The sequence below is a fragment of the Caenorhabditis briggsae genome (assembly GCF_000004555.2).
Source record: "Caenorhabditis briggsae complete genome, chrIII, whole genome shotgun sequence".
Taxonomy (NCBI): Eukaryota; Metazoa; Nematoda; class Chromadorea; order Rhabditida; family Rhabditidae; genus Caenorhabditis; species Caenorhabditis briggsae.
The window spans coordinates 11,660,101-11,683,846 of NC_013490.2; the positions used below are offsets into that span (position 1 = coordinate 11,660,101).

Sequence of the window (23,746 nt, forward strand, 5' to 3'; positions counted from 1 at the left end):
TTCTTCTTTCTTTCTTTTTTTTATAAAAAAAATGTTTTGAAAAATAGTTTTTTGAAAAAAGACCTTTTTCGCTTAATAAAATTCCCGATTAGTTGTATTTTTTTCTCATTTTTTCAGCATTTTTTTTTGTCAAAAATGGTTTTTGTCTTACCAAATTATATATATATTTATTTATTTTTTTCCAAATTTTGAAATTCTCAAATTTACAAAAAATTCCCTATTCAGATGGTGTTCTTCTCGTGCAACAACTGCGGTGAGGCGTGCAAAAAGAATCAGGTAAAAATTGGGAAAAATCGAATATTTTCGGGTTACGGTAGTTTTCAATTTATGACAAATTCCCAATTTTTTCAGGTCGAACGGCACCTGTTCCAGTGTAGAAACACAACGTTCAGTTGCATTGATTGTCAGCTCATTTACACGTAAGTAGAAGACATCTGGACACTTGGATGGAAAGATGGAAGAATTGTTTTTAAAATCTTTGAAAAATCCAAATTTTTCAGCCTAAAAATGTCGAGAAACGGACAAAGACTATACATTTATTGATTTTTAGAAAAATCTGGTTTTCCAGAAAATCGCCTTTTTGTCTGAAAAAAAATGTTTTTTTTTTCGAAAATTCCACTTTTCAGAAAATTTAGAATTTTCTGAAAATTTTCGATTTTTCAGAGAATTCTGACTTTTTCAAAAAAATCTAGATTTTGTCTGAAAACTCCGAATTATCTAAAAAAATTCTTACTTTTCTTATTTTTTCGTCAGTTTAGTCTTTTAAAAATGCAGAAAAACGCGAAACTAAATGTATTCCGGTTACTGTAGTTTACGTTATGGGACCTTCAATAATATTGGATTCGAATTTTTATTGGAAAAAAAAACTGGCCCAAAAATCTACGAAATTCTTTTAGAGAAATCATTAGAAAATCCTAAAAATTGCCGGAAAACAAACGAAAATTTTTTTTTTCTGAACATTTCCACCTTTTTTTTAAACATTTCGATTTTTCTTAAAAATTCCAGTGAAAAGTGTTTGTACGATTTTCTTTCCGGTTTTTTTCGACAATTTTGTCACCTAAAAATACAGAAAAATTGGGCAAAAATACAATTTTCTGGGTTACTGTAGTTTTTGTTATCGGACAGTCAATATACGGTTACCGTAAACACTCTAATAGAACGTCATCCGAATGGTCAAATTTGAGTCCATGTATCTCATTTTCGGTAAGAGATATCAAAAAGTGGTTAACTAATAAAATATTGCTGATATCATGATAAACATTTTATCAGTTGATAACTTTCTGATATCTTTCAAAACAAGTGAGATATATAGGCTCAAAGTGGGCTGTCCGGGTGGCGTTATATTAAGGTGTTTACGGTAACCTCAGAGTTTTTGATTTCTTGATATTTCGAGGCTTTTCCAAATATCGATCCTCAATAAAAACATATCACAAACAAATCCGGACATCCGGACACCACAGACACACAGACAGGCAAACCAAAGTGACCCCTTTTTCCAGCCGCGACACGTACAAGGACCACGTGAAATGCATCACCGAGAATCAAAAGTACGGTGGAAAGAACTATGTGGAGAAGGAGAACAAGGGCGAGGCGAAACAGAATGCGTGGGTGGATCAGGTGAATCGAGCCATCGAATTCGTGACGGATCACCAGGTGAAAGAGCTGTTGAAGAGTGTCGCAGGCTTTGCGAATATCCCCAGAAAAGAGGCGAAATTCATCAATTTTCTCACCAACTCTTGCCGTTTGAGAGATAAGAATTTGGCGTTGAGAGCTTGGCAAGCGATCGCTGCGGAGGCGGAGAAGATGAGAGAGGAGGCGATTCGGAAGCAGGAGGAGATGCAGAAGGCCGAGAAGGTAATTTGCGGACTTCAGACTCATTTTAAGCGAATTTCGCTTCGCTAAAACAATTTTCTATGGTTTTCCGGTCATTTTGATACCAATCTTCACCCGATTTGGTAAGATTCGAATTTTGACGTCTTCTGAATTCAGAATTCACAAATTTCGGGAATAGTGGCAATATGGGTATCAAAATGACTGGAATCACCTGGATAACAATACTAACGAAATGAAAAGTTCAAAAAATGAGGAATAGAGAGAAAACATTTAAAAACTCGAATTAAAATTTTTTCTTCTAGGCCATATTTGCTTTTTTAGGCTCAAAAGGAAGCTGCTGCAGCTGTCAAAGCCAAGGAGACTACCACGACGACGTCAGCAGCTCCAGATGAGGCTCCAGAAGCTCCAGAAGAAGCCACGCCTACAGTATTCAAGTGGAAGAAGGTGATCAAACGGAAATTGAAGGAAAACGGAGGAGAAATGAAGATCAAGAAGCTCAAAAAGGAGGTTATCAGCGAGTTCTCATCAGAAGCACGAACTGAGGAACCAGAAGACGTTGCGGCGGTGTTCGAGGAGAAACTTCAGAAGTGTGGAGGCGTGAATGTTGATGGGAAGATGGTGTCGTTGATGGTTGCCGCCTAATCTTCAGATTCTGAATAATTGATTGTTGATTTTTTTTTCTGTGCTTTTTTCGTTGTTACTTGCTTTTATTCCGTACTTGAAAATGGGCTCTTTTTAAGACCAATATTTTTATTTGACCTACTAAATCAGTTAGAAGAACTCAAGAGCTACGAAATGATACTATTTAGAGTACTGTACCTTGTGTATGAGCAAAGTTACAGGCCTGAGCTTCGGTCTTTTTTTTCGAAAATTCAAATTTTTGATTATTCCGAGTTTTCCGAAAATGTCCGTTTTTTTTCGAAAAAAGGGGCCACACCGCATAGCTTAGTTTGTTTTTGGCTTGTAACTTTGCTCATAGACAAGGTACAGTAATATAACCGGTATCATTTTGTAGCTCTTGAGTTCTTCTATCATATATATTTTAGTTGGTCAGCAAATGTTGATTTTGAAAAGAGCTACAGTAAAGTCCGTTTTGGGACTTCTCGAGCCAATTTTCATCCATTGTTACCTTTATTCATTGTTATTTTTCTTTAGATCCATCCTATGAATTTGCTGATGACAAGATTCTATTGGTTCAAAATTAGTCTACTTCCCCTTTGACCGCTCCACCCTCCCCCTCCAAAAGCCATTTCCATATATGGTTTACTCTATACAAATGACCTTCTCCATCGTCACGCAAGCAGCCCAATGTGCGGTGTCCCATTATTATTATATCCCATCCAGAAAGAGAAAGAAAAAGGGGGAACTGTCTCTCTAGTGTATAGAGGAGGACAGGTAGGCCAATTAACTGCATTGAAATGTCACAGGAATGACCAACCGGCTGGTTGGTCTGTATTCCGTGCGCCTAAAAATTTTCGTTGCCTCTCAATCGCTTTTTGTATAGAAACTGAAGAAGAAGAAGTACACTTAGCTTTTTGACTGGCTTAGCTAGCGATTTCTCAAGGATTGTCTTTATTTTCTCCGAGATCTTTGAACATGTTTTCTTTAGTTTTGCTGTAGTTTCATTTAGTTTCGGATTTTCTACATTTTTCTAGTTCACAACTAAAGGTGTTCTAGTTTTTAGAGTAATCTATTTATAGGTTCGATATTCGAATTTAAAGGATCTGAGCGTCGGAAGAAGCGCTGAGCTGGTAGTGAGATTGCTTACTTTAAAGGAGCGCATAACTTTGAAACTAGGGAAGATAGAGGAAAACATTGAACTAGAAAACGTTAGCTTTTGAAATTTTACACATTTAATTAGTTCAAAGCTTTCTGATAGGTCTCCCAGTTTTTGAGATATGCGCCTTTAAAGAGACGCAGGGAGGAGCGAAACGGCTCGCTAGCTAAACTAATCGCATAACTTTAAAACCTGAAGAGATAGAGGTATACCTTCAACTAAAAAAGGTAGCTTTGGAAATTTTAGATATTTTGATAGTTGAAACTTTTTTGATAGTTTTTCTGGTTTTTGAGATATGCGCCTTTAAAGAAACGCAGAGAGGAGCAAAGCCGATTGCTAGCTATACTAAGCGTATAAGAGATATGCGCCTTTAAAGAGAGGGCTTGGACATTCTTGTTTAAGAGCTCACTGAAATTCAAACGATTGTAAATCAAAGAGTTTTCAAGCTACATCAATTTTGTTAATAGTATAATGAAGTTTATGAAATTTCACACATTTTATCAGTTTTCACCTTTTTGATAGTTTTTCTGGTTTTCGAGATATGCGTTTTTAAAGAGACGCAGAGAAGAGCAACGATGCTTGCTAGCTATATATACTTCAAACGCTTGTATCTCGAAGAGATTTGGAGCTAGAAAAATTTTGTTACTTGTATAATGTAGCTTGTTAAATTTTTAACAGATCATCAATTTACAATATTTTGATAGCTTTTCTAGTTTTGGAGATATGCGCCTTTAAAGAGAAAGCGTAGACCATCCTGTTTCTCAGCTCGTTCAACTTCAAACGCATGTATCTCAAAGAGTTTTGAAGCTGGATCAGTTTTGTTAATTGTATAATGTATTTACTAGATTTGACACATTCTCTCAATTGACAGCGTTTTGGTTGCTGCTATATTTTTCGTGATATGCGCATTTAAAGAGTTTTTGGACTTTTTTAAAAAGATCACTGCTTGAAAAAATATTTTTCGCGAATTTCTAGAAAATCTTTCTCCAGATGAACAAAAATCATCTTCAATCCACATCATCCGCTTTTACATCAACTCTTCTGAAGGCGTTAAAAAAGAAGACGTCGTCTAGATTTCTGCGGCTCTACTCTTCCGATGGTCAGCGGAGTACTCGAATGGAATGCGATGAAAATACGACTTGTGCTGAAATTTGTCAACAATTTTCATGCGATGTGATAACCCTTCAGATTGGGAATTATCATTTTCGGTGGGTTTGTAGTTTGAATGGTTTAAGAAAGAAGGAAGCAATTAACCAACTATGAATCATCCTGTCAAAATGAATCCAATTACGGATTCAATTAGAAAAAGTCTTCCGTTTCCTTTCTTTTTGAATTATATGAAAAGGTCTTTTTGAAGTTTATTAATAGCTGTCAATTTAAATTCTATCTGCGTCTCTCGCTTCGAAATATGACTCCATCTAATACATAAACTTGGAACTTAATTATCTCGGTTCCTATGAGAGCTATCAGAAATTTATTAATTGATAAAATTTAGGTGATTTTTTAACAAACAGTTTATCAATTGACAGATTTTTGATATCTCTAATAAGAGCTGAGATAATGGAGGTCAAAGGTCAGGTAAAGGCTGGCGTTCTATCTCTTCCACCCACGCCGGAAAGCTGTTAACTCGGCTCAAACTCAGATTTTCCGTACGAAATAAATGGTAAAATGTAGAACTCGACGAGATCTATAAAATGATATTAAATTTGACTATACTTGTGTCCCAACGTTTATGTCAGAAGCCAGAAGACGCCAATCGCAGAAATGCGCTTCTGGCGCCGTTTACTTTAAACCAATTTATCTCGGTTTTTCTCAAAGATATCAAAACAAAATCAACTGATAAAATGTTAGAGATATTATGACTAACATTTTATCAGTTGACCACTTGTTGATATCTTTTTCGGGAAACGAGATAAATTGGGTTAAAGTTGGCGTCCCCGCCGGTTGAGTAAACCAGCTCAAAATAATAGTGTTCTTTGAGCCAATTTATCTTGGCTCCTGTAAGAGATATCAAAAAGTGGTCAACTAACAAAACATTACTTGTCTTATGATAAATATTTTTTTAGTTGACAACTTTTGGATACCTCTTAAAGAAACCGAGATAAATTGGGTCAAAATTAGGGGACACTTCGACTCTCGAGAGAAGTTAGAGCGTCTCGTTTCTCTGGGTTTCTTACTCTAAACGATTTTTTTGAGATTTAAGATCTTAAATTAAATATATCAATGATAATTTCCAGACAATTAAAATCCGACACATCTCCTCTTGCGATCCTCCACGACTTCTGCCGAATCCTCACAATGTCCGATGAAAATGAAAATGAGTCATCGCAAGCGCTAGAAGACATACTAAGCTACACAGATTCTCCAGCATTTCGACACATTTTTAGCTTCTTTTTGGGTCGGCCAAGAATTCGAGCTAAGAGTACCTTAACATCAGATATTCTAAGTGAAGAAGTGGTGATAAGGAAGGGAAAGCTGATTCACAGTTGGCAAAATGCGAGAGCCGTGTTTTATAACTCGAATATCAGGCTGCAAACTAGTAAGTTTTTATTTGTGTTAGAGTAATTGGAAAAAATTAAAAATTCCGAGAATATCTTCAGTTTGAAGCATTTTGATAGTTTCAGTGGGAGCTGAGATATAGATGGTTTTAGGAAGAAATCATTGGGTTTTGTGTCATTTTCTTAAAACGCATTATACAGTACTGGCCACTAAAGGATTCACAGAACCGATTAGCGGATAGCTAGTCTGCTGCACCCTGACGGGTCGCCCATGCATATTAGACTACAAATCTCAGAAGCGTAGAAAACCCCTGATTCAACAACAAGAATAGTCAAAATTTCAAAAAATTGAAAAAAAATCGAAAAATTCATGAAAATTGCAAAAAACCGGTAAATGGAACTTTGAGTTCTGAGATCTAGGATAGACCGGTAAACGAAAAATAATAATAGAAAATGAATAAAATAGCTTTAGTACTTCGTTGGGAAGCCTTTGGCGTCGATTACCGTTTGACATCTTCTTGGCATCGAGTCGAGAAGGGTGTCGATGACAGACATCGGGATGGCCTGCCAGACATCTTGGAGTTGGTCGAACTTCTAGTTGGCATTCGAGGCACGAACCCCTCTAAGCTGTCTCTCGACATGCTCCCAGAGGTGTTCGATCGGATTCAAGTCCGGAGATTGACTTGGCCAGTCCAGAAGATCCACGTGGCGGCGTCGGAACCACTCCTTGATGTGCTTCGAGGTGTGCTTCGGGTCGTTATCCTGTTGGAAAACGAACGCCCGGCCCACAGTAGACCTTGCCCAGGGTCTCATTGTGTTCTCCAAGATGTCTTCATACACAAAGCGATCCATGATGCTTGTAATTCTTCTCAGCGGGCCGATTGAAGTCCCAGAGAAGCAGCCCCAGACCATCACCGATCCACCTCCATGCTTGACGGTTTGGAGCTGGTAGCTGGGATCGAACCGACATCCAACCGGACGGCGAATCCACTTGATACCGTCAGTACCGAACAGATTGAACTTGGATTCGTCGCTGAACACGTGATTAGCCCAATCCTGACGTCCCCAGTGGAGATGAGCTCTGGCCCATGCTACGCGGGCGATTCTGTTCTTCTTGCTGATCGATGGTTTCTTAGCTGGCCGTCGTCCATGGAGTCCAGCATCTTGAATACGTCTTCTGACGGTTCTCAGGGATGGTGTGACTTCATTTGGTGTCTTCACGACCATCTGAATGTTCGTAGAACTCCTCTGGGGATCCTCTCTTGAAACTCGGACGATGTTCCGATCCATGTTCTTCGACGTGATACGCGGTCTTCCAGGCGATTTTCGCTCCACCAAGGCTCCCTAAACATTTTTTTTCCATAACTATACTATTTTCGAATATTACCTCATCCCGAAACTGCTTCAAGATCTTCTCGATGGCACGTTTAGTAACATTGAACTGCTGCGCCAAGAGGTCCTTGGAACATCCACTTCTGAAGCCGATGACGATGGCTTTACGGATGTCCTGAGAGATGTTTTTTTTTTCCGAGGGGTTTGGCCATGTCTGTAAACAGTTTTAAATACATAGGAGCCAAAACCAACATTCTTAGAAACCATAATATCCAAAAATATAAAAATATGAAAAAAGTGAAAAAACGAAAAAATTGAAAAAATTGAAAAAAACAAAAAATTTCTGAAAATGATGCAATTTCCTTGTACGCAATTTGTCGTCACCGTGTACGACATGCACAGTAAAATTTTCAGATCGATCCCTTAAGTTTCAGCAAAGTTACTCTCAAAAAACCGTTTGCGAATACCTTTTTGGCCAGTACTGTATCTCAAAAACTAAAATCGCTACTGGAGAATAGTCTACTACAGAATTAATTAGCTCAACATTGTACACGTTTCTTTAGTTGATAACTTTTTAATAGCTCTTATAGCAACCGAGATATAGAGTCTTGAACAAAAGCTCTCGACAAGCTCTCTCTTCCCTGCCCTCTCAAATTCAAACGCTTGTATCTTTTCCAGTTTAAAGTTAAAAACATTTTGTTAACTGTTAAAATGTAGCTTGTAAAATTTTACACATTTCTTTAGTTGACATCTTTTCGATAGCTCTCATAGCGATCGAGATATGGAGCTTTGAAGATAAACGAGGGAGGCAAACAGGCGCGCTCACTTCTTTGCGTCTCTCACTCCCATGCGCTTCTAATGTGATTTTTTTTCAGAAAACAATCAAGACGAAGCTCTTCAAATCCGGAATATGAAGGTGGACATTTATGAGTCAAAAAAAGGGCGGTCCCTACGACTCAAAGACGACGATAACTGTTTTTTGATCATTTTTCAACGACCGAATATTCTGGAAGCGTGGTTTTCGAGAGCCCAACAAGTGGAGAAAAGCAATCATGTGGACGCAAGTGATGAGCAATTAACACTAATACCAGAACAGATTCTGAATAATGAAGCGCGGATTCAGATTCTGAATTTGAGGCGGAACTCATTGATAAGCAGACCGCCTACGGAAAAGGTAAAGTTTAAATCAGTAGAACAAAGTCTAAAAATTATCTTTATCTTGCAACAAAAATAAAGTTTCTAGCTCAATTTTGAAGAGAGTTATAGATCAAATTGTTCCGAGGGCGCAGTCGGCAAGAGGTGGTGGTTGGCGCGCGCGCGCCCTGCTGCCGACCGCGTCCTACAGCCGACCGTGAATAACTTAACCAATAACTCTCTTCAAAATTGAGCTAGAAACTTGATTTTTGTTGGAAAATAATTCACATTTTAATCAATTCCAGTCCCTTGCTCCCCTTGGCTACATTGATGATCTCTACCGTGTACATTCCCTCCAAGTCATTGATCTATCTGCCAATCAAATCCTCTCCTTTCCAATCCAGCTCACTTTATTATCCCATCTCCGTCAACTTAACTTATCCTCAAATTATATTTCTTCGGTGCCAAACGAATGCTCAAACATGCGACGACTACAGTATCTCAATTTATCGAATAATCAATTAGATAGTCTACCCGACTCGATTAGTGAGCTACAGAATTTGCAAAGTTTGGATATTAGCTTCAATCAGTTTTCACAGGTGAGACTTTTTGTGGAAGAGCTGGAATTTTCTAGTCTTTTCTAGCATCCATATCTCGGTAGCTATCAAAGCTATCAAAAATTGCCAACTACAAAACTATTTTCTTCAAAATTGTGCATATTTTGTTAGTTGAATACTTTTTGATAACTCTGCTCCACTATCAGATATGCCCCTTTGAAGTGGCTCTTGTTGTCTGCGTTTCTTATTGTTGGGCGTAACTTTAAAGGTGCATATCTCATAAACCATTTAACTTTTAAAAATATGTAAAATATGAAAATGTGTAAAATTTCTAGAAAAATTTTTTTGTTGTTAATACTTTTTTGATACCGACTCTATCTTTCGAGATATAAGCTTGTAAAGAAAGAGAGCCGAGAGATATTCAGTTGATGGTGTTTCCTTACTCTTTTAAGTTCTAACGCTTGTATCTTACCCAGTTTTGAAGCAAGAAAATTTAGCTTGCAGTATAATTTAACTTTTAAAGCTGTATACATTTTGTTAGTTTATAACTTTTTGATAGCTCTGATAGAAAATGAGTTATGAAAATGGGCGGCCTGTGTGGGAGGCGCAGAGCACATCATCCTAAAACTTGCTATATCTCAAAAACTAAGATTGCTACGGAAGAACTGTTAAACCCAAAATTGATAAGCTCGAAATTTTACACATTTCTTTAATTGACTACTTTTTGATAGCTCTCAAAGCAACAGAGATATAAAGCTTTGGAGATAGGTGACCTGACAGAGAGACGCAGACAAGCAGACGCTCTCGTTTCTCTGCGCCTCTAGTGTACAATGCGTTTTTTCCAGATCTCTCCTTGTCTATTCCATCTCTCTCTGGAAATGTGGAGGTTGGCTGGAAACAATATAGAGAAAATCCAGCGAGTTGGTGATCTAAAAATTCAAAAAATCGATTTACGAAGAAATGTGCTCGGCACCTCCTTTCGATTGGACATTGAGAATATAACACATTTGGATCTCAGAGATAATTCAATGGTGTCAACTGTGCATTTGACGAATTTGAGGTTTTTGAAGGTGAGCTAGACTACAAAGACTACGAAGACTACAAACAATTTTAGGTGATCCATTGCGAACGTCTTCAACTCACCAGCCTTCATCTCAGCGGCGAAAGTCTTACACACGTCTATGCGGACCATAATTGTAATTTTTGTTTTTTAATTAGGAATCTACAGTAATCTTTTTTCCAGTACTCGACTCCTTGGTAGTCATGCCACTTCCGCAGAACCTACAAACGTTATCCTTATCATTTAATCATTTTCAAAATCTGCCAGATTGGATTTCGGACTGCCCAAATTTGACTTTTTTAAGAGCGAATAATAACGGATTGGTGGCGTTGCCGGAGAGGTAAGAATACAGAGAGGGGGAGACGCAGAGAAACGAGAGCGTCTCGTTGTCTGCGTCTCTTTGCCAAACTTCAAAGCCTTATATCTCGATTGCTAGAAGAGCTAACTAAAAATTTTCAATTAATTAAATGTGTAAAATTTAAAGCTTTTCATTTTTGTAGTTTCTTTCCGTAGCATTTTTGGTTTTTGAGATGTAACAAGTTTTAGAAAAACGTTTGTTTTCACAGTCTGCCTTCTCTACCCCTCTCCTTGATCCCCCTACTATCTAATTTTTCTGAATATTTTTTTTTTCCAGAATCTTCTTCTCCCCATCCCTCCGTTCCATCTTTGCCTTCGTCAACGAAATCGAGAATCTTCCTGACTTTGGTGAGGAAAACTGTTTGGAAACATTGATCCTATACAAAAACAAAATTTCCCATCTGCCCAAACACTTTTTTAGTGTGCTGCCAAGGTAATTATGAGAGTAATTAACACTAATTAAGTTTTTTTCAATATTTTTCCAGGTTGCGCCAACTGAACATATCCTCAAATTTCATCGAACTGCTGCCTTATTTCGACGGGTCATCGTTTTGTAGATTGCAGGTTAGTAATAAGGTTATCTTGTTTCAAGGAAGAGATATCAAAAAGTGGTCAACTGACAAAATATTAATCGTAAAATGAACAGTTTTTAGTTAGTTGGCCTTTTTTTGATACCTCGTACAGGAAGCGAGATAAGCAAAGTCAACCGGTCGGGTAGGGTTGACTCAGGCGAACCGGCCGCCGGCTGCCGGGGCGAAAACTTTGACTCTACTTATCTCGGTCCTTGTAAGAGATATCAAAAATGTTTAACAAACGAAATGTTGATTGTCTTATGATAAACGTTTTACTAGTTTATCATTTTTTGATACCTCTTACAGGAACCTTGATAATTTGTGTCTAAGTTAGCCGTCAGGTCCGGTTTGCCCACGCCGTCAGGTCCGGTTTGCGACTGCTTAGCTCAACGGCGGTTTTTCAAATACCACAAATTTTGAAATTTCCCAACTTTCAGATTCTTCGCGCTGCCAACAACTACCTAACCGAGAATAGCGTTCCTGTCATCGTCAACATGAAGCATTTGAAAACAATAGATCTCAGTCACAACCGGCTCAACTCCTTTGACGATAGTGCTTTGAGCTCTTTGGAACTCTTGGAGGACCTCAATTTGAGCTCAAACCGGTTGACAAGACTTGCCGATTGTTTGGCACTATTGCCTTGTCTACAAGTGCTCCGTGCTCATTCAAATCAACTGGTTCATGTGCCAGAGTTACAAGGAGCTGGGCAGTTACATGTGAGTCTTTAAATTCAAACGTCTGTATTTTAGGAATGTTTAGAGTTAGAACAATTTCGTAAAGAGCATAAAACAGCTTATAAAGTTTTACACATTTTTTTAGTTAACAACTTTTTAATAGCTTTTATAGCAACCGAGATATGAAGCCTTGAAAATGTTCGATCTGTGAGGGAGACGCAGACAAGCAGACGCTCTTTTTTCTCTGCGTCTCTAATACAAAATGTGTTGTTTCCAGACAATCGACCTATCTTCAAACAACATCTCGCTGGGAACCCTTCAATTCAAAGCGCCACCCAATCTTCGCCATTTTGACGTCACCTGTAATTCTGGAGACTTCGACACGGAGAATTTTCCCGAAAATTCTGATATGCACACTAAAATGAACACAATCAATATCTCCGAAGAGCCTCATAATCTTTTTGGTTTCCAAATCGGAGTTTCCGGATCCAGAGGAATGAAGAATAAGTGAGTTTTTGGTTTTCTAGGCCACAAAAGTTAGGCCATCGAATTTCAGACAGTGCATTCGTCAGGTTCGTGTCGAGAACACATTTGGCTTCATTGATGGCGGATCGAATTCCTATATGGCTAGTTCTATATGCAGATTTTTAACATCGTATTTGAGAGATAATGTATGAGCAAGTTTTCAAAATAGAAATCTGTAATATAGATTTTTTCAGCCATCATCTGATATTCGATCCATACTTCTTAGGTGCCATTGTGAGCTTGGAGAAGAGGGAGAACGATTAGGAGCAAGTGAGTATAAGGGTGAGACACAGGGAAGCAGGAACTCTCGTTTCTTTGCGTTCTCTAGGCTAGCTATCGTTAAAAGCGCATAGCTCGACTCAAATTTGGAATTTTTGTTTGAATCAAAAAGTAAATGGTAGCACTTAAAAAATCTACAAGACAACACTAAATTCAACTATATTGAGTGCAGAAAGACACACAGAAGCAGGCATTCTTGCTTTACTGCGCTAACCATATTTCTTCCATTGTTTAAAGGCTCATAACTTTGCGCAAGCTTGAATTGTTTGTCCAAATTAAATATTACAGTGTAGAACTTGACAAGATCTACAAAGTGATATAAAATTTGGCTATACTTAAAGGCTGATTTTTGAGCCAGGGATTGCCAAAAATACGAGTGCGCAAAATTGATCCTAACAGTGTCTACTTGTTTCACAAACTCTAGCTTGAAACTCGGAATTTTTATGTAGTCAAATTTAATATCACTTTGTGGATCTTGTTGAGTTCTACATTTTGATATAAAAATCGTGCGAAAATTATGAGCCTAAGCTGATTTATGCGCCAGCTTGTCACACGGGTCGGCGATCGGCAGGAGAACGCCGGGCGCCGCTCTTTTGACCTCAATTATCTCGGTCCCTGAAAAAGGTATCAAAAAGTGTTCAATTGATCAAATATTGCTCATTTGATGACAAATATTGTGTTAGTTAACTTAACTTTGATAAATCTTATATGAACCGAGATAATTAGGAACAAAAACACAGCATTCATGAAACGCGCATAAAAACTTTGATCTCAATTATCTCGGTTCCTATCAGAGATATCAAAAATGTGATAATTAAAAAATATTGTCCATTTTATAAGAAACGTTTTATTCGTTGACAGCTTTTTGATATCTCTTATATGAACCGAGATATCTGAGCTTGAAGAATTGAGCTTGAAGCTGTGTAATGTTGGCGTTCTAATTGAGACTTCAAAGTACTGTATCTTGATTCGATCCATCGAAAAATAATAAAAAGTTTTAAATTTCAATTCAAAAATTTAGGTGTCATGATAATTCGTCTACACGAGAAACACATTGAGTTAGCATCGACTGGAACCATGAGTGCCGCTGTTGCCCGGCACCAGAAATTGAAAACTATGTAAGTCTCCTTTTTTGCAAATTGTTTCAAACTTTTATATACTTTTCAAATTTTCAGCGTAAACGGAAAATACGAAATCGATGATGACGAATACTCGAGAATCCGCGAAGCTCATGGATTCGTGGATGAGGAGAATCGAATCAACGGAGTGATTGGCACCTCTAGACAAATCGGTCATTTTTCAACGTTTCCTGTTGTCCTACCAACGCATTCTTATAAAAACATAGAGCTATCCGAACGAATCGAAGGACTGATTGTTGCAAATAGTACAGTATGGAACATGTTGTCGATGGAGGATTTGAGTATGGTGTTCCAGAATAATCGAAGTCCCATTGTGGTGGCGAAGAAGATTCAGGTAGGGAGGTTTTTAACTTGCAGCTCATTTATCTTGGTTCCTGTGAAAGATATCAAAAAAGTATCCATTGATAAAATGTTTTTCATAATATCACTAATATTTTATCATTTGACAGCTTTTTGATATCTCTTATAGGAACTGAGATATTTGAGCTTAAAGTTTAAGTGTCGGGGGTGAAGTTTGATTTAGGCTTTTTTCGTGAAATTGAAGGTGGGAATGAAAAAAAATTTACCAATCCGTTTGATTTTCAAATTTTCAAAACCCGAAAAATGTAAATACTCAGGGAATATACTCAGGGAATTTTTCGGCAAGTTGCTAACCCGAAAATTTTGCTTGCCGCTGACAAACGGCAAGCCGTTTTTTCGGGTCAGCAACTTGCTATTTTATAGAGCAAGTTGCCGTTTGAATGCCATCTGAACGCAACAAGAGAACAGCAACTTGCTTTTTTCACGGCAAGCAACGGCAAGCAAGTTTCATGCATGCGGCAACTTGCTGATGTACGACCCTCCTCGAACAAGGTCAGCAAGCACTAGCAACTTGCTAATTTGTCCAGCAACTTGCCAAATGGCTCGCAACTTGCCGTTTGCTTGCCCAAAATTCCCTGAGTACTTAATTTTAGGATCAACTTCAATCCTATGACTACGGTGGCAATTCCAATATTCTGGTCCTTCGAAGAATCAAACCTCAAATGACGTTCAACGGATTTTCCACGATTTCTAGCTCCTCGATGACACCCGAAATTCGAGAGACGTTTTCTAGACCCAAAATTGATGAGCAGTAAGTTTTGAATCTTGGACTGAGAGGCGCAGAGAAACGAAACGTTATAACTTGTCTGCGTCTCTCATAGAGAGCGAGGGTAGCGCCCTCGCCATCGGTTGCCAGAGGTGGCGCTAACTTTGACCCAATTTATCTCGGCTCCTGGGACAGATGTCAAAAAGTAGTCAACTGATAAAACGTTTATCGTAAAGTGATCAATCTTTCGTTAGTTGACCATTCTTTGATAACAATCTCAGGAACCGAGATAAAATGGGTCAAAGTTAAAGTTAGGGGACGTCTCGGTCGCTATCTCTGGAAAGGTCACTCAACTTGAGCCCATTTATCTCGACTTCTGTGAGAGATTTGAATAAGTGGTCAATTGACAAAATGTTTATTTGGTTATCAAAAATATTTTATCAGTTAAAAACTTTGGCTCTTTATGATTTAACGGGGGTTTAAACAATTAACGGGGGTTTAAAATATTAACGGGGGTTTTGAATATTTGAAGGGGTTATGGGCATACTTGTAACGGGCCGGGCTTTTTCCGGAATTTCGGAGGCCCGGCCCGGCCCGTCATTTCACTAGTTTCGAAATTTTCAAAAAACACATAAGGGGAGACCCTTATGATTTTCTTGATTTTTTTCGACCAAAAAATTTTTTTCCGAGTTTTTCGATCTTTTTTGATCAGACAGACCGGGCCTTCCGGGCCGGGCCCGGGCCTTGAAAGTTTCCTCAGGCCCGGCCCGACCCGGAATTTTACAAGTATGGTTTTGGGAATTAAATGGGGTTTAAATATAAAACGGGGGTTTTCAGAAGGTGTCAGAGTCATGGTTGGGAAAGTCCCCAAAATGTTCCAAAGTGCTACAGTTTCTTGTTTTTTGCTCATTTCAGTGGATTTATTTTTTTCTGAAATCATTTTCTTGTTTTTTTCTTTTTTCATTTCTAAAGTTTCATGGCACTTTTCTAGAATTGCGGAACGAATGAAAACCACATAAAAAAATGGGTAGGAAAATTTTGACACTAGGAAACCTTCGTAGATTATAGGCTTAGGCTGAAACGCCATATTTCCTTCATCTAAGTCATCGGAAAATTGGCGGCAAGTTACATAACTCTGCTAGTTCTAACCTCGAATCCAAAATACAAATGTACCGCTTTCCCGGATCACTTGACTCGCCAACACCATTCAACCTCTCTAAGAACAACTATTTGATAGTCCCTCCTTTTCAAAGCCTCCTGTACCTGCTTCCAAGGTTAGATGATAGACTTGGATAAAGTTTTTTTTCGTTCCGTAATTCTAGAACAGTGCCATGAAACTTTAGAAATGAAAAAAAAGAAAAAAAAACAAGAAAATGATTTCAGAAAAAAATAAATCAACTGAAATGAGCAAAAAACAAGAAACTGTAGCACTTTGGAACATTTTGGGGACTTTCCCAACCATGACTCTGACACCTTCTGAAAACCCCCGTTTAATATTTAAACCCCCGTTAATTCTCAAAACCCCTTCAAATTTTCAAAACCCCCGTTTATTTTTCAAATTTTTTGTTAAACCCCCGTCAAAAATTTAAACCCCCCCCCCCCCTTAATATTTTAAACCCCCGTTAATTGTTTAAACCCCCGTTAAATCATAAAGAGCCAAAACTTTTTGATACCTCTAACAGGGACAGAGATAAATAGAGTTAAAGTGAGAAGCTTCCTAGACCAAATCGGGCTAGATTGCAAAATTTTAATTTCAGATTGGTCCTCGCTGTCCCCGCGATGATCCTCCCTGAGTATCACCCCTCTCCACCGGGACCGTCTGCAGTACCCCAATCAACAGTAGTCCCTCCTCCTCCGCCACCTCCAATTCCAGCCACGCGCCACCGTACTCCATCGCCTCCACCACCTCCGTTACCTCTCTCAACACCTCCACCAGTCTCTTCGGAACACGAAGAAATCAACATCCATCAAAGCGCCACGTCATCTAGCTACACATTATCGATCGATCGATTCTACAGTAGTAGCAGTACAGTATCTTCGAGGAAGCAATTCAATGAAACGCGAGATTTGTTGAGCAAATCGCTGAAGTTGAGCCCACCGAATACGGTTACTTTTAATATTTGAGTTTTGAATAAATTTATTGATAAAATGTATTGATAAAGACCGCATCATATAAATTTCACAGCGTCCTGATTCGCACACTGATCGTATATAATATTCGATGAGAATATAAAGTATCCGGGAATGACGAAGACCAAAAAGAATATAAAACCGGTGACGAAATATTTTTTCTGAAAAAAATTGTTTTGAAAAAGGTCAATTTTAAAGCCTCTACAAGAAAAAATAGTTCAGAAATTTTCGATTTTTCTGAAAATCCCAGAGAATACTAAACAAAAATAGAGCTTCATTTTTGTGATTGACCACTTTTTGTAGCTTTTTTAGTTTTTGAGGTATGAGCCTTTAAAGTGAGTCTCTCTAGTTTTGTTTAGTATGCTCTGAAATTTTCAGACAAATCGAAAAATTTTGGATTATTTTTTCAGGGCTCTAAAATTGACTATCTTCCACTAAGCTACGCGGTTGCTACGATTACTGTAAACGCTACTGTGAATGGGTACAGTAGCCATTATTAGTGTTTGAAAATGCTGACCATTCTTTTCACAGCAGAATTCGCCTTTTCAATTTTCCACTGTATCTGCTCCACAGTTTTGACACTGTACGGCTGCCCTTTACATGAGTCACAGTTACAAACATCGATTTCCCGCCTAAATTCAAAATTTCAAAAAAAAAATTCAAAATATCAGACTCACAAATGATCATATCCATTTTTCACATGACGAATCCAAATTGTCAAAATCGCAAAAACCAGCGAGAAAAACGTTCGAGTGAATGCTTCGCCAGCTTTATGAAGGCAGGGAGGGAAGCAGTAGGCGGTGAGGTTGTAGAAGTTGGCAGCGAAGAATATTCCACACCCATAATGGGTGTTTGTTTTCTGAAAATTTTAATTTGTAGGAAGATAGCGGGATTCTAGAGAAAGATAGTTGCAAAATGACCATAAACTCGACAGTGGTAGAATTACACCCTTTCAACTTTCAGCCAGTTTATCTCGGTTCCTATAATAGATATCAAAAAGTAGTAAATTAATAAAATATTTCTGATATTACGATCGATATTTTGTTGGCTTGTAATTTTTTGATATCTTCACTAGCAACCGAGATAGTTAGGGTCGAAGTTAAGACACCCCACGAGCCGTTACCTGCCCGTCAATGACCTCGCCCCTGTTTTTATTGCATAACTCGGCTCAAACTTGGAATTTCGATGTAAATAAAAAAGCAAAATGTAGAAATTACAAAGTTCTACAAAATGATATTAAATTTGACTAACTGAAGGTTTCGAGTTTCGAGCCGGGGACCGTAAAAAAGCCAGGGTGACTAAATCGGCCTGGGTAGCAATGGCGGTCTCTGGTTCAAAACTCGGAAATAGAAACACGTTTAATTTAATCTGATAATGAAGATCTTGTCAAGATCTATATTTTATTTTTTGAACGAAATAAAAGTTTCAAGTTTGAACTGAGTTATGAGTTTTCAAAGGCGGGGTCACTTGCGGCGGCCGAGTTGCGCCCACTCCTTCACAGCCTAGATCTACAACGAGTTATGCTTCTTTTAACTTTTTCGTGGTGGGACCACAAAAATCATATATTCAATTTGAATTTTTCTTCAAAGGTTTTGATCTACCCATATGTTCTCTCTGATTTCCGCCGCACTTTGATCTCTTGCCAACGCCTTCATTAGTGGATTCTCCTCCTCCTCTTCCCTTGGAACAATATGATTGTGTCGTCTGATTCTTCTGGGCATTCTGACAATGCTTCGCTTCTGCTTCCGGCAACTAGAGTTTCCGAGGCATTGAAACTAAGCAACCGAATGACGAAAAATGTCAAAATTTGGCTCTCTCTATAATTAGTGAAAGGAGACGCAAGAGATTTATGGGGTTTTGGGAACATCTTCTGCCTGCCAAGAAAAACACAAATTGTATGTTTTATGTTTTTATTTATTGAAAAAATAGGGACTGAAAATTAGGGATCAATAGAGAGATCCAATACAGAGGGAATGGAAAAATGAGTGGGAAGATTTAGGCCCAATTATCTCGGTTCCTAGAAAAGATATCAAAAAGATATCAAAAAGAGATTAACTGATAAAATGTTGTTGATATTATGATAAACATTTCTTTAGTTGATCATTTTTTGATATCTCTCGAAGGAACCGAGATAATAAAGCGTAAAGTGCAAGTATAGGGTGTATAGAGACTATCATAAAAATGGTAAAAACACAAATAATTAGATAATGGAAATAATTAAAAGGTAGACTGATTAGTCGAAATTATTCCTGCTTGGCACATTTGTCATATCCCATTCTCAGTGTGAAAAATATAAAGCTAGGAATACTGAAACTAACGAAGAGCAAGAAGTATCCAATGAAGAATTTGATCTGTAAAATGAAAAAAATCTCAATGTTCGTTTGGGCTAACAAGGGAATGTCGTTCAGAAAGCTATTTTTCACTAAACTGGCCCATTTATAAAATCGAATCCTGCAACACTCGTTGAATAAACCCTCCCGCTCCAAAAGAGACGCAGAGAAGTTAGAGGTTCTCGTTTCTCTGCGTTTCTTACAAGGGAATGTGGTTCAGGAAGCTCTTCAGAATTTTTTCCTAAATTGCTTCATTACAGGACCCAGGACCCAGGACCCAGGACCCAGGACCTCTCTGGAGCGCAGAGCAGGGAGAACTGATTTGATCTTCCTTTACAGTATTCCTCCTGAGGTCAATGGGACACAATTCACGTAGATTTTTCGGTGGAGAATTTATTTTTTTTTGCAAACTTTTTCAAAAAATGTGAAACTCCCTAAAACGATCCTCCCTTTGAACTCAATTATCTCGTTTCCTGTTGGAGTTATTAAAAAAAAATTGACAACTAATGAATTGTCCTCAATTTTATAATGAAGCAATTTAGGAAAAAATTCTGAAGAGCTTCCTGAACCACATTCCCTTGTAAAAGACGCAGAGAAACCAGAACCTCTAACTTCTCGGCTTCTCTTCTGGAGCTGGAGGGTTTAATAATAACCCTAACTTTGACCCGATTTATCTCGGCTCCTGTAAAGGATATCAAAAAGTTGTCAATTGATAAAATTATTTATGACATTATGATAATTATTTCAATATTTTCCTACTTTTTGATATCTTTCACAGAAATCTAGATATTTCAGGCTAAATTTGACTGAGGAATTTTCTTACCTTTAGTTTTATAATTGTATGCAATACTCTGATTTTGCTTCGGATCCTTCTCACGTTTTGGACACTGTACTCTTGTGCTTCAGGGTGTTTGCAGTTCTCATTCACCTCTCTGAAATTGTCTAATGCAAAAATTTTGAATAAAATCTGCCTTACAAATCAGTGCACAATTGAAAAACCGTGCATGGCCAGATGAGCAATATCCCCCATAAACAATAATAAAAGAAATGATTGAAATTGTAACCACGATATGTCCAAATGCACGGTGGATTGTGTAGAGAATTCAAATCGGAAATCGAAGTTGAGGAGACTAAACATCCCATGAAGAGAGAGTTGAATTCCTGGAACAACAAAAAACTTGCAACGAAGAGACGCAGAGAAACGAGACACTCTAATTTGTCTGCGTCTCTCGAGGGTCGATAACTTTGAGCCAATTTATCTTGGCTCCTGTAAGAGATACTAAAAGCTGTCAACTGATAAAATGTTTTTGAGATTATGATAAACATTTTGTCAGTTGACAATTTTTACTATCTTTTACAGGAAGCGATACATAATTACCCAAAGATCGGCTCTAATTTCTGCAGCTTTTAGATTCTTTGCCAGCGCTTTCATCAAATTATTCTGTTCCGCTCTTGCGTTTCGACGAGCAATTTTTCTCGGCATTCTGAAAAACTCAAATTTGAAAAATGCAAGAAAAAGTAAAGCACCTTTCCTATCAAAAGTTCTTTGATAGTTCTCCATGGCAACTGGGTAGCGTAAACATCCTGATGATTCTGTACCCTATAATTATGCGCAGAGAGATTTGAGGCCCAGAAAATCATGTGGTTTCTAAGAAGTCATTAGTTTCTGAAGAAAAATAATATAGTTTATTGATTTGAAGTTTCACAAAAAAAGGCACAAAAAACGATAAAACGGAGATGCAGACAATCATAAAACGACCCCTAACTTTGAATCGATTTATCTCAATTTCTGTGAAAGATAACTAAAATTTGTCAACTAACAAAATGTACATCATGAAATGAGCATTATTTTGTTAGTTGAACATTTTTTGATATCTTCTACAGGGACCGAGATAAATTGACTCAAAGCTAAAGTCCTTCTACGGCCCTGGAGAGACGCAGAGAAGCAAGAGTCGTCTTGTTTCTCTGCGTTTCTTACAGTCCAAACAAGAAAAAAACGCATTCTTAGGTAAGAAAGTGACTGTTATAAAAATGGAAAATATTTGAAAATTAGAATTATTGAGAAATTTGATAGGGACGTTCTAAAAATTGAGGATGCACAGTTTAAAAAAAATCAAACATTTGAGAAAATCATGAATTGGTTTTACTTCCATATAATTTTTGAAATCAACCAGCCATATAGTACATGTAATATATATCCACGATGAAAAGAATCATTGATTTGCGTTTCTGAAAAACGACACTCAAATTTTTTTTGGATTTTTTCGGATTTTTTGAAAATTGTAATATGAAAAACCAGGTTTTTTTCTTCTAAACTTTCTTATTCTGAAATTTTGAAATAATTGTTCTTACCGCTTTCTCCACACTTTTCAATTTTTCTTCGATCTTCTTCTCCATATGATCTGGGAAGTTTTCTTCTTCCGGCTGCTCATCCTCTTCATATTCAACGCCTTCTTGAGATTCCAGTTTCCATCTGAAGCGGTTTTCAATATTTTTACTTACAAACTTTTTAAAATTAATGCTTTTTCACTTTATTATAAATGCTAGATCGCTTAAGAGCCGCAGAGTAACGAGACTCTCTAACTTCTCTGTGTCTCTCTTGGAGAGCGAGGGTGGTAGAAGTACCCTAACTTGGAGCTCAATTATCTCAATTCCTGTTAGAGGTATCAAAAGTCTGTCAACTAATCAATTGTTTGTCATAATATCAATAACACTGTTGAGGTTAACCCATTTTTGATATCTCTTACACTAATCGATAAAATCGAGCTTAAAGAACAGTCGTTCCAGAGGCTTTTTATGACACATTGCAGCATGCCCCCCAAACAGCCAACTTTAAGCCGATTTATCTCGGTCTCTGTAAGAAACATTAAACATTTTCAAACTAAAAATGTTGACTGTATTATGAGAAACATTTTATTAGTTGACCAATTTTTGATATCTGTCACAAGAATCGAGACAATTGAGCTCAAAGAGTACTCATGCAGAAGGCACACATCATAACATGCCCTCTTGTCAATTCATTTGGAGCCGAGTTATCTGGATTCCTGTAGAAGATATGAAAAATTTGTCAATTGATAAAATATTGGCTGTTTTATGAAAATCATCTTATCAGTTGACAAAATTGGATATCTCTCCTAGGAATCGAGATAATTAAGTTTGAAATACAAGTGTTTTTATAGCGGCGTATGCGGTACGGCAACCGAAGCCATTTAAAAATGAAGAGAAGCTTACAAATAGGCATATTCCTTGATGAAAATTGAAACAAGCACTACCACCAGGAACGAGACAAATCGGTTATAAACGAACGGGAAGTCGCTAAAGAAAACATAACAGAGGGCAATGTAGAGAAGAAAATTGGAGACTCTGGTCTGAAAAAATGTGTTTCTGAATTTCTGAATTTCAAAATTTCTAAATTTTTTTCTCAAAAAAAAACCATTTCGCACCCAAATATGTGCCTGTTGCTGAAGGATACTGTACTTTTTTATTAGACTTTTAGCCAAATCGTCATCTCGATTTTGTTCATTTCTTCTTGGATTATTCATTCTGGAATTATTTATTCCTTCGAGGGAAAAATACCGAAAAAAAAATCTTATAAAACGATCAAAGGAAGTATGGGAAAATAACAATTCTGGTTTAAAAAATTGAGAATTTTCTAAAAAACTGAAGATTTCGAGTTTGATTGGAAGGTTCCTCCATTAAAAAAATATTTCGATTAACACAAAATTTTCTATGAAACGAAAAAAAAAACTGGGAACATTTCGAAAAACTATGATGACTCATAAAAACGATTTCTCATCAAGAAAAATGGTTTGTTTTCACTCCGAAAAGTGTTATTTTTGTAATAAAAAATACAACGAATACAAAAAGCGGTTTTTGCAATTTTTCAATCAATTTTCAAAATTTCAAAAAATCGTTCAAAATCTGTTTATCCGAATATCTAGATGTGCACAAACCAATTTTTTATGACTTGATTAAAATTTTTTAATTTGGAAAAAAATCGGAAAATTGGAATTTTTACTTTTCCTGGTGTTATCTGTAATTGCTAATAAATTTGATTATCGATTGTAATTAACAATTCAAAAAGAAAAAACAAAAAATTTATTTTTATCTCATTAAAAAAAAATCAATACTTTTGGAGGAATATGGTTGAAAATATGAATGGCTGAAGAAAAAGGATAAGGGACATAAAACTTTCCGGTGATTTTTTATTTTTTCGGGACGAGGGTATGCAGTCTGACACGTCACGATGTGCAATGATCGGTGTTCACATATGTTATCTTTGAGCACATGTACCTCATGTCGTGTAAAAGATATCGAAAAGTGGTTAACTAATAAAATATTCATCACAACATCAGCAATATTTTGTTAGTTGACCACTTTTTGATATCTTCCACAGGAACCGAGATAAATTGGCTTAAAGACAAACTATCCTAGCTCAGCTGGTGGCAACGCGACACCTCCAACGGTGGGCCCACAAGTTCAA

At 37.3% G+C, this 23,746-nt stretch overlaps 4 protein-coding genes across 4 annotated transcripts; 2 read left to right on the forward strand and 2 right to left on the reverse strand.

The window, feature by feature from the left end:
• Positions 1-225: 225 nt before the first annotated feature.
• Positions 226-2,475, forward strand: CBG20151 (the record flags this gene model as incomplete). The annotated part of the gene is made up of 4 exons (XM_002642482.2): positions 226-276; positions 352-419; positions 1,500-1,854; positions 2,155-2,475. The coding sequence occupies 4 exons, from the start codon at positions 226-228 to the stop codon at positions 2,473-2,475; spliced, it is 795 nt and encodes a 264-aa protein (XP_002642528.2).
• A 3,433-nt stretch (positions 2,476-5,908) lies between these two features.
• Positions 5,909-16,927, forward strand: CBG20149 (the record flags this gene model as incomplete). The annotated part of the gene is made up of 16 exons (XM_045244460.1): positions 5,909-6,149; positions 8,316-8,629; positions 8,880-9,173; positions 9,977-10,201; positions 10,246-10,327; positions 10,375-10,531; positions 10,826-10,981; positions 11,034-11,112; positions 11,558-11,836; positions 12,072-12,301; positions 12,351-12,465; positions 12,514-12,589; positions 13,620-13,716; positions 13,774-14,071; positions 14,691-14,848; positions 16,561-16,927. 16 exons carry the CDS (start codon positions 5,909-5,911, stop codon positions 16,925-16,927), a joined length of 3,168 nt encoding a protein of 1,055 aa, XP_045096978.1.
• A 502-nt stretch (positions 16,928-17,429) lies between these two features.
• Positions 17,430-18,654, reverse strand: CBG26029 (the record flags this gene model as incomplete). Its single annotated transcript, XM_045244461.1, has 3 exons — positions 17,430-17,565; positions 17,611-17,792; positions 18,535-18,654. 3 exons carry the CDS (start codon positions 18,652-18,654, stop codon positions 17,430-17,432), a joined length of 438 nt encoding a protein of 145 aa, XP_045100311.1.
• Positions 18,655-19,176: 522 nt separating this feature from the next.
• CBG26030 lies at positions 19,177-22,805 on the reverse strand (the record flags this gene model as incomplete). The annotated part of the gene is made up of 6 exons (XM_045244462.1): positions 19,177-19,284; positions 20,087-20,195; positions 20,240-20,424; positions 21,616-21,736; positions 22,495-22,631; positions 22,707-22,805. The coding sequence occupies 6 exons, from the start codon at positions 22,803-22,805 to the stop codon at positions 19,177-19,179; spliced, it is 759 nt and encodes a 252-aa protein (XP_045100312.1).
• Between the last annotated feature and the right edge of the window lie 941 nt (positions 22,806-23,746).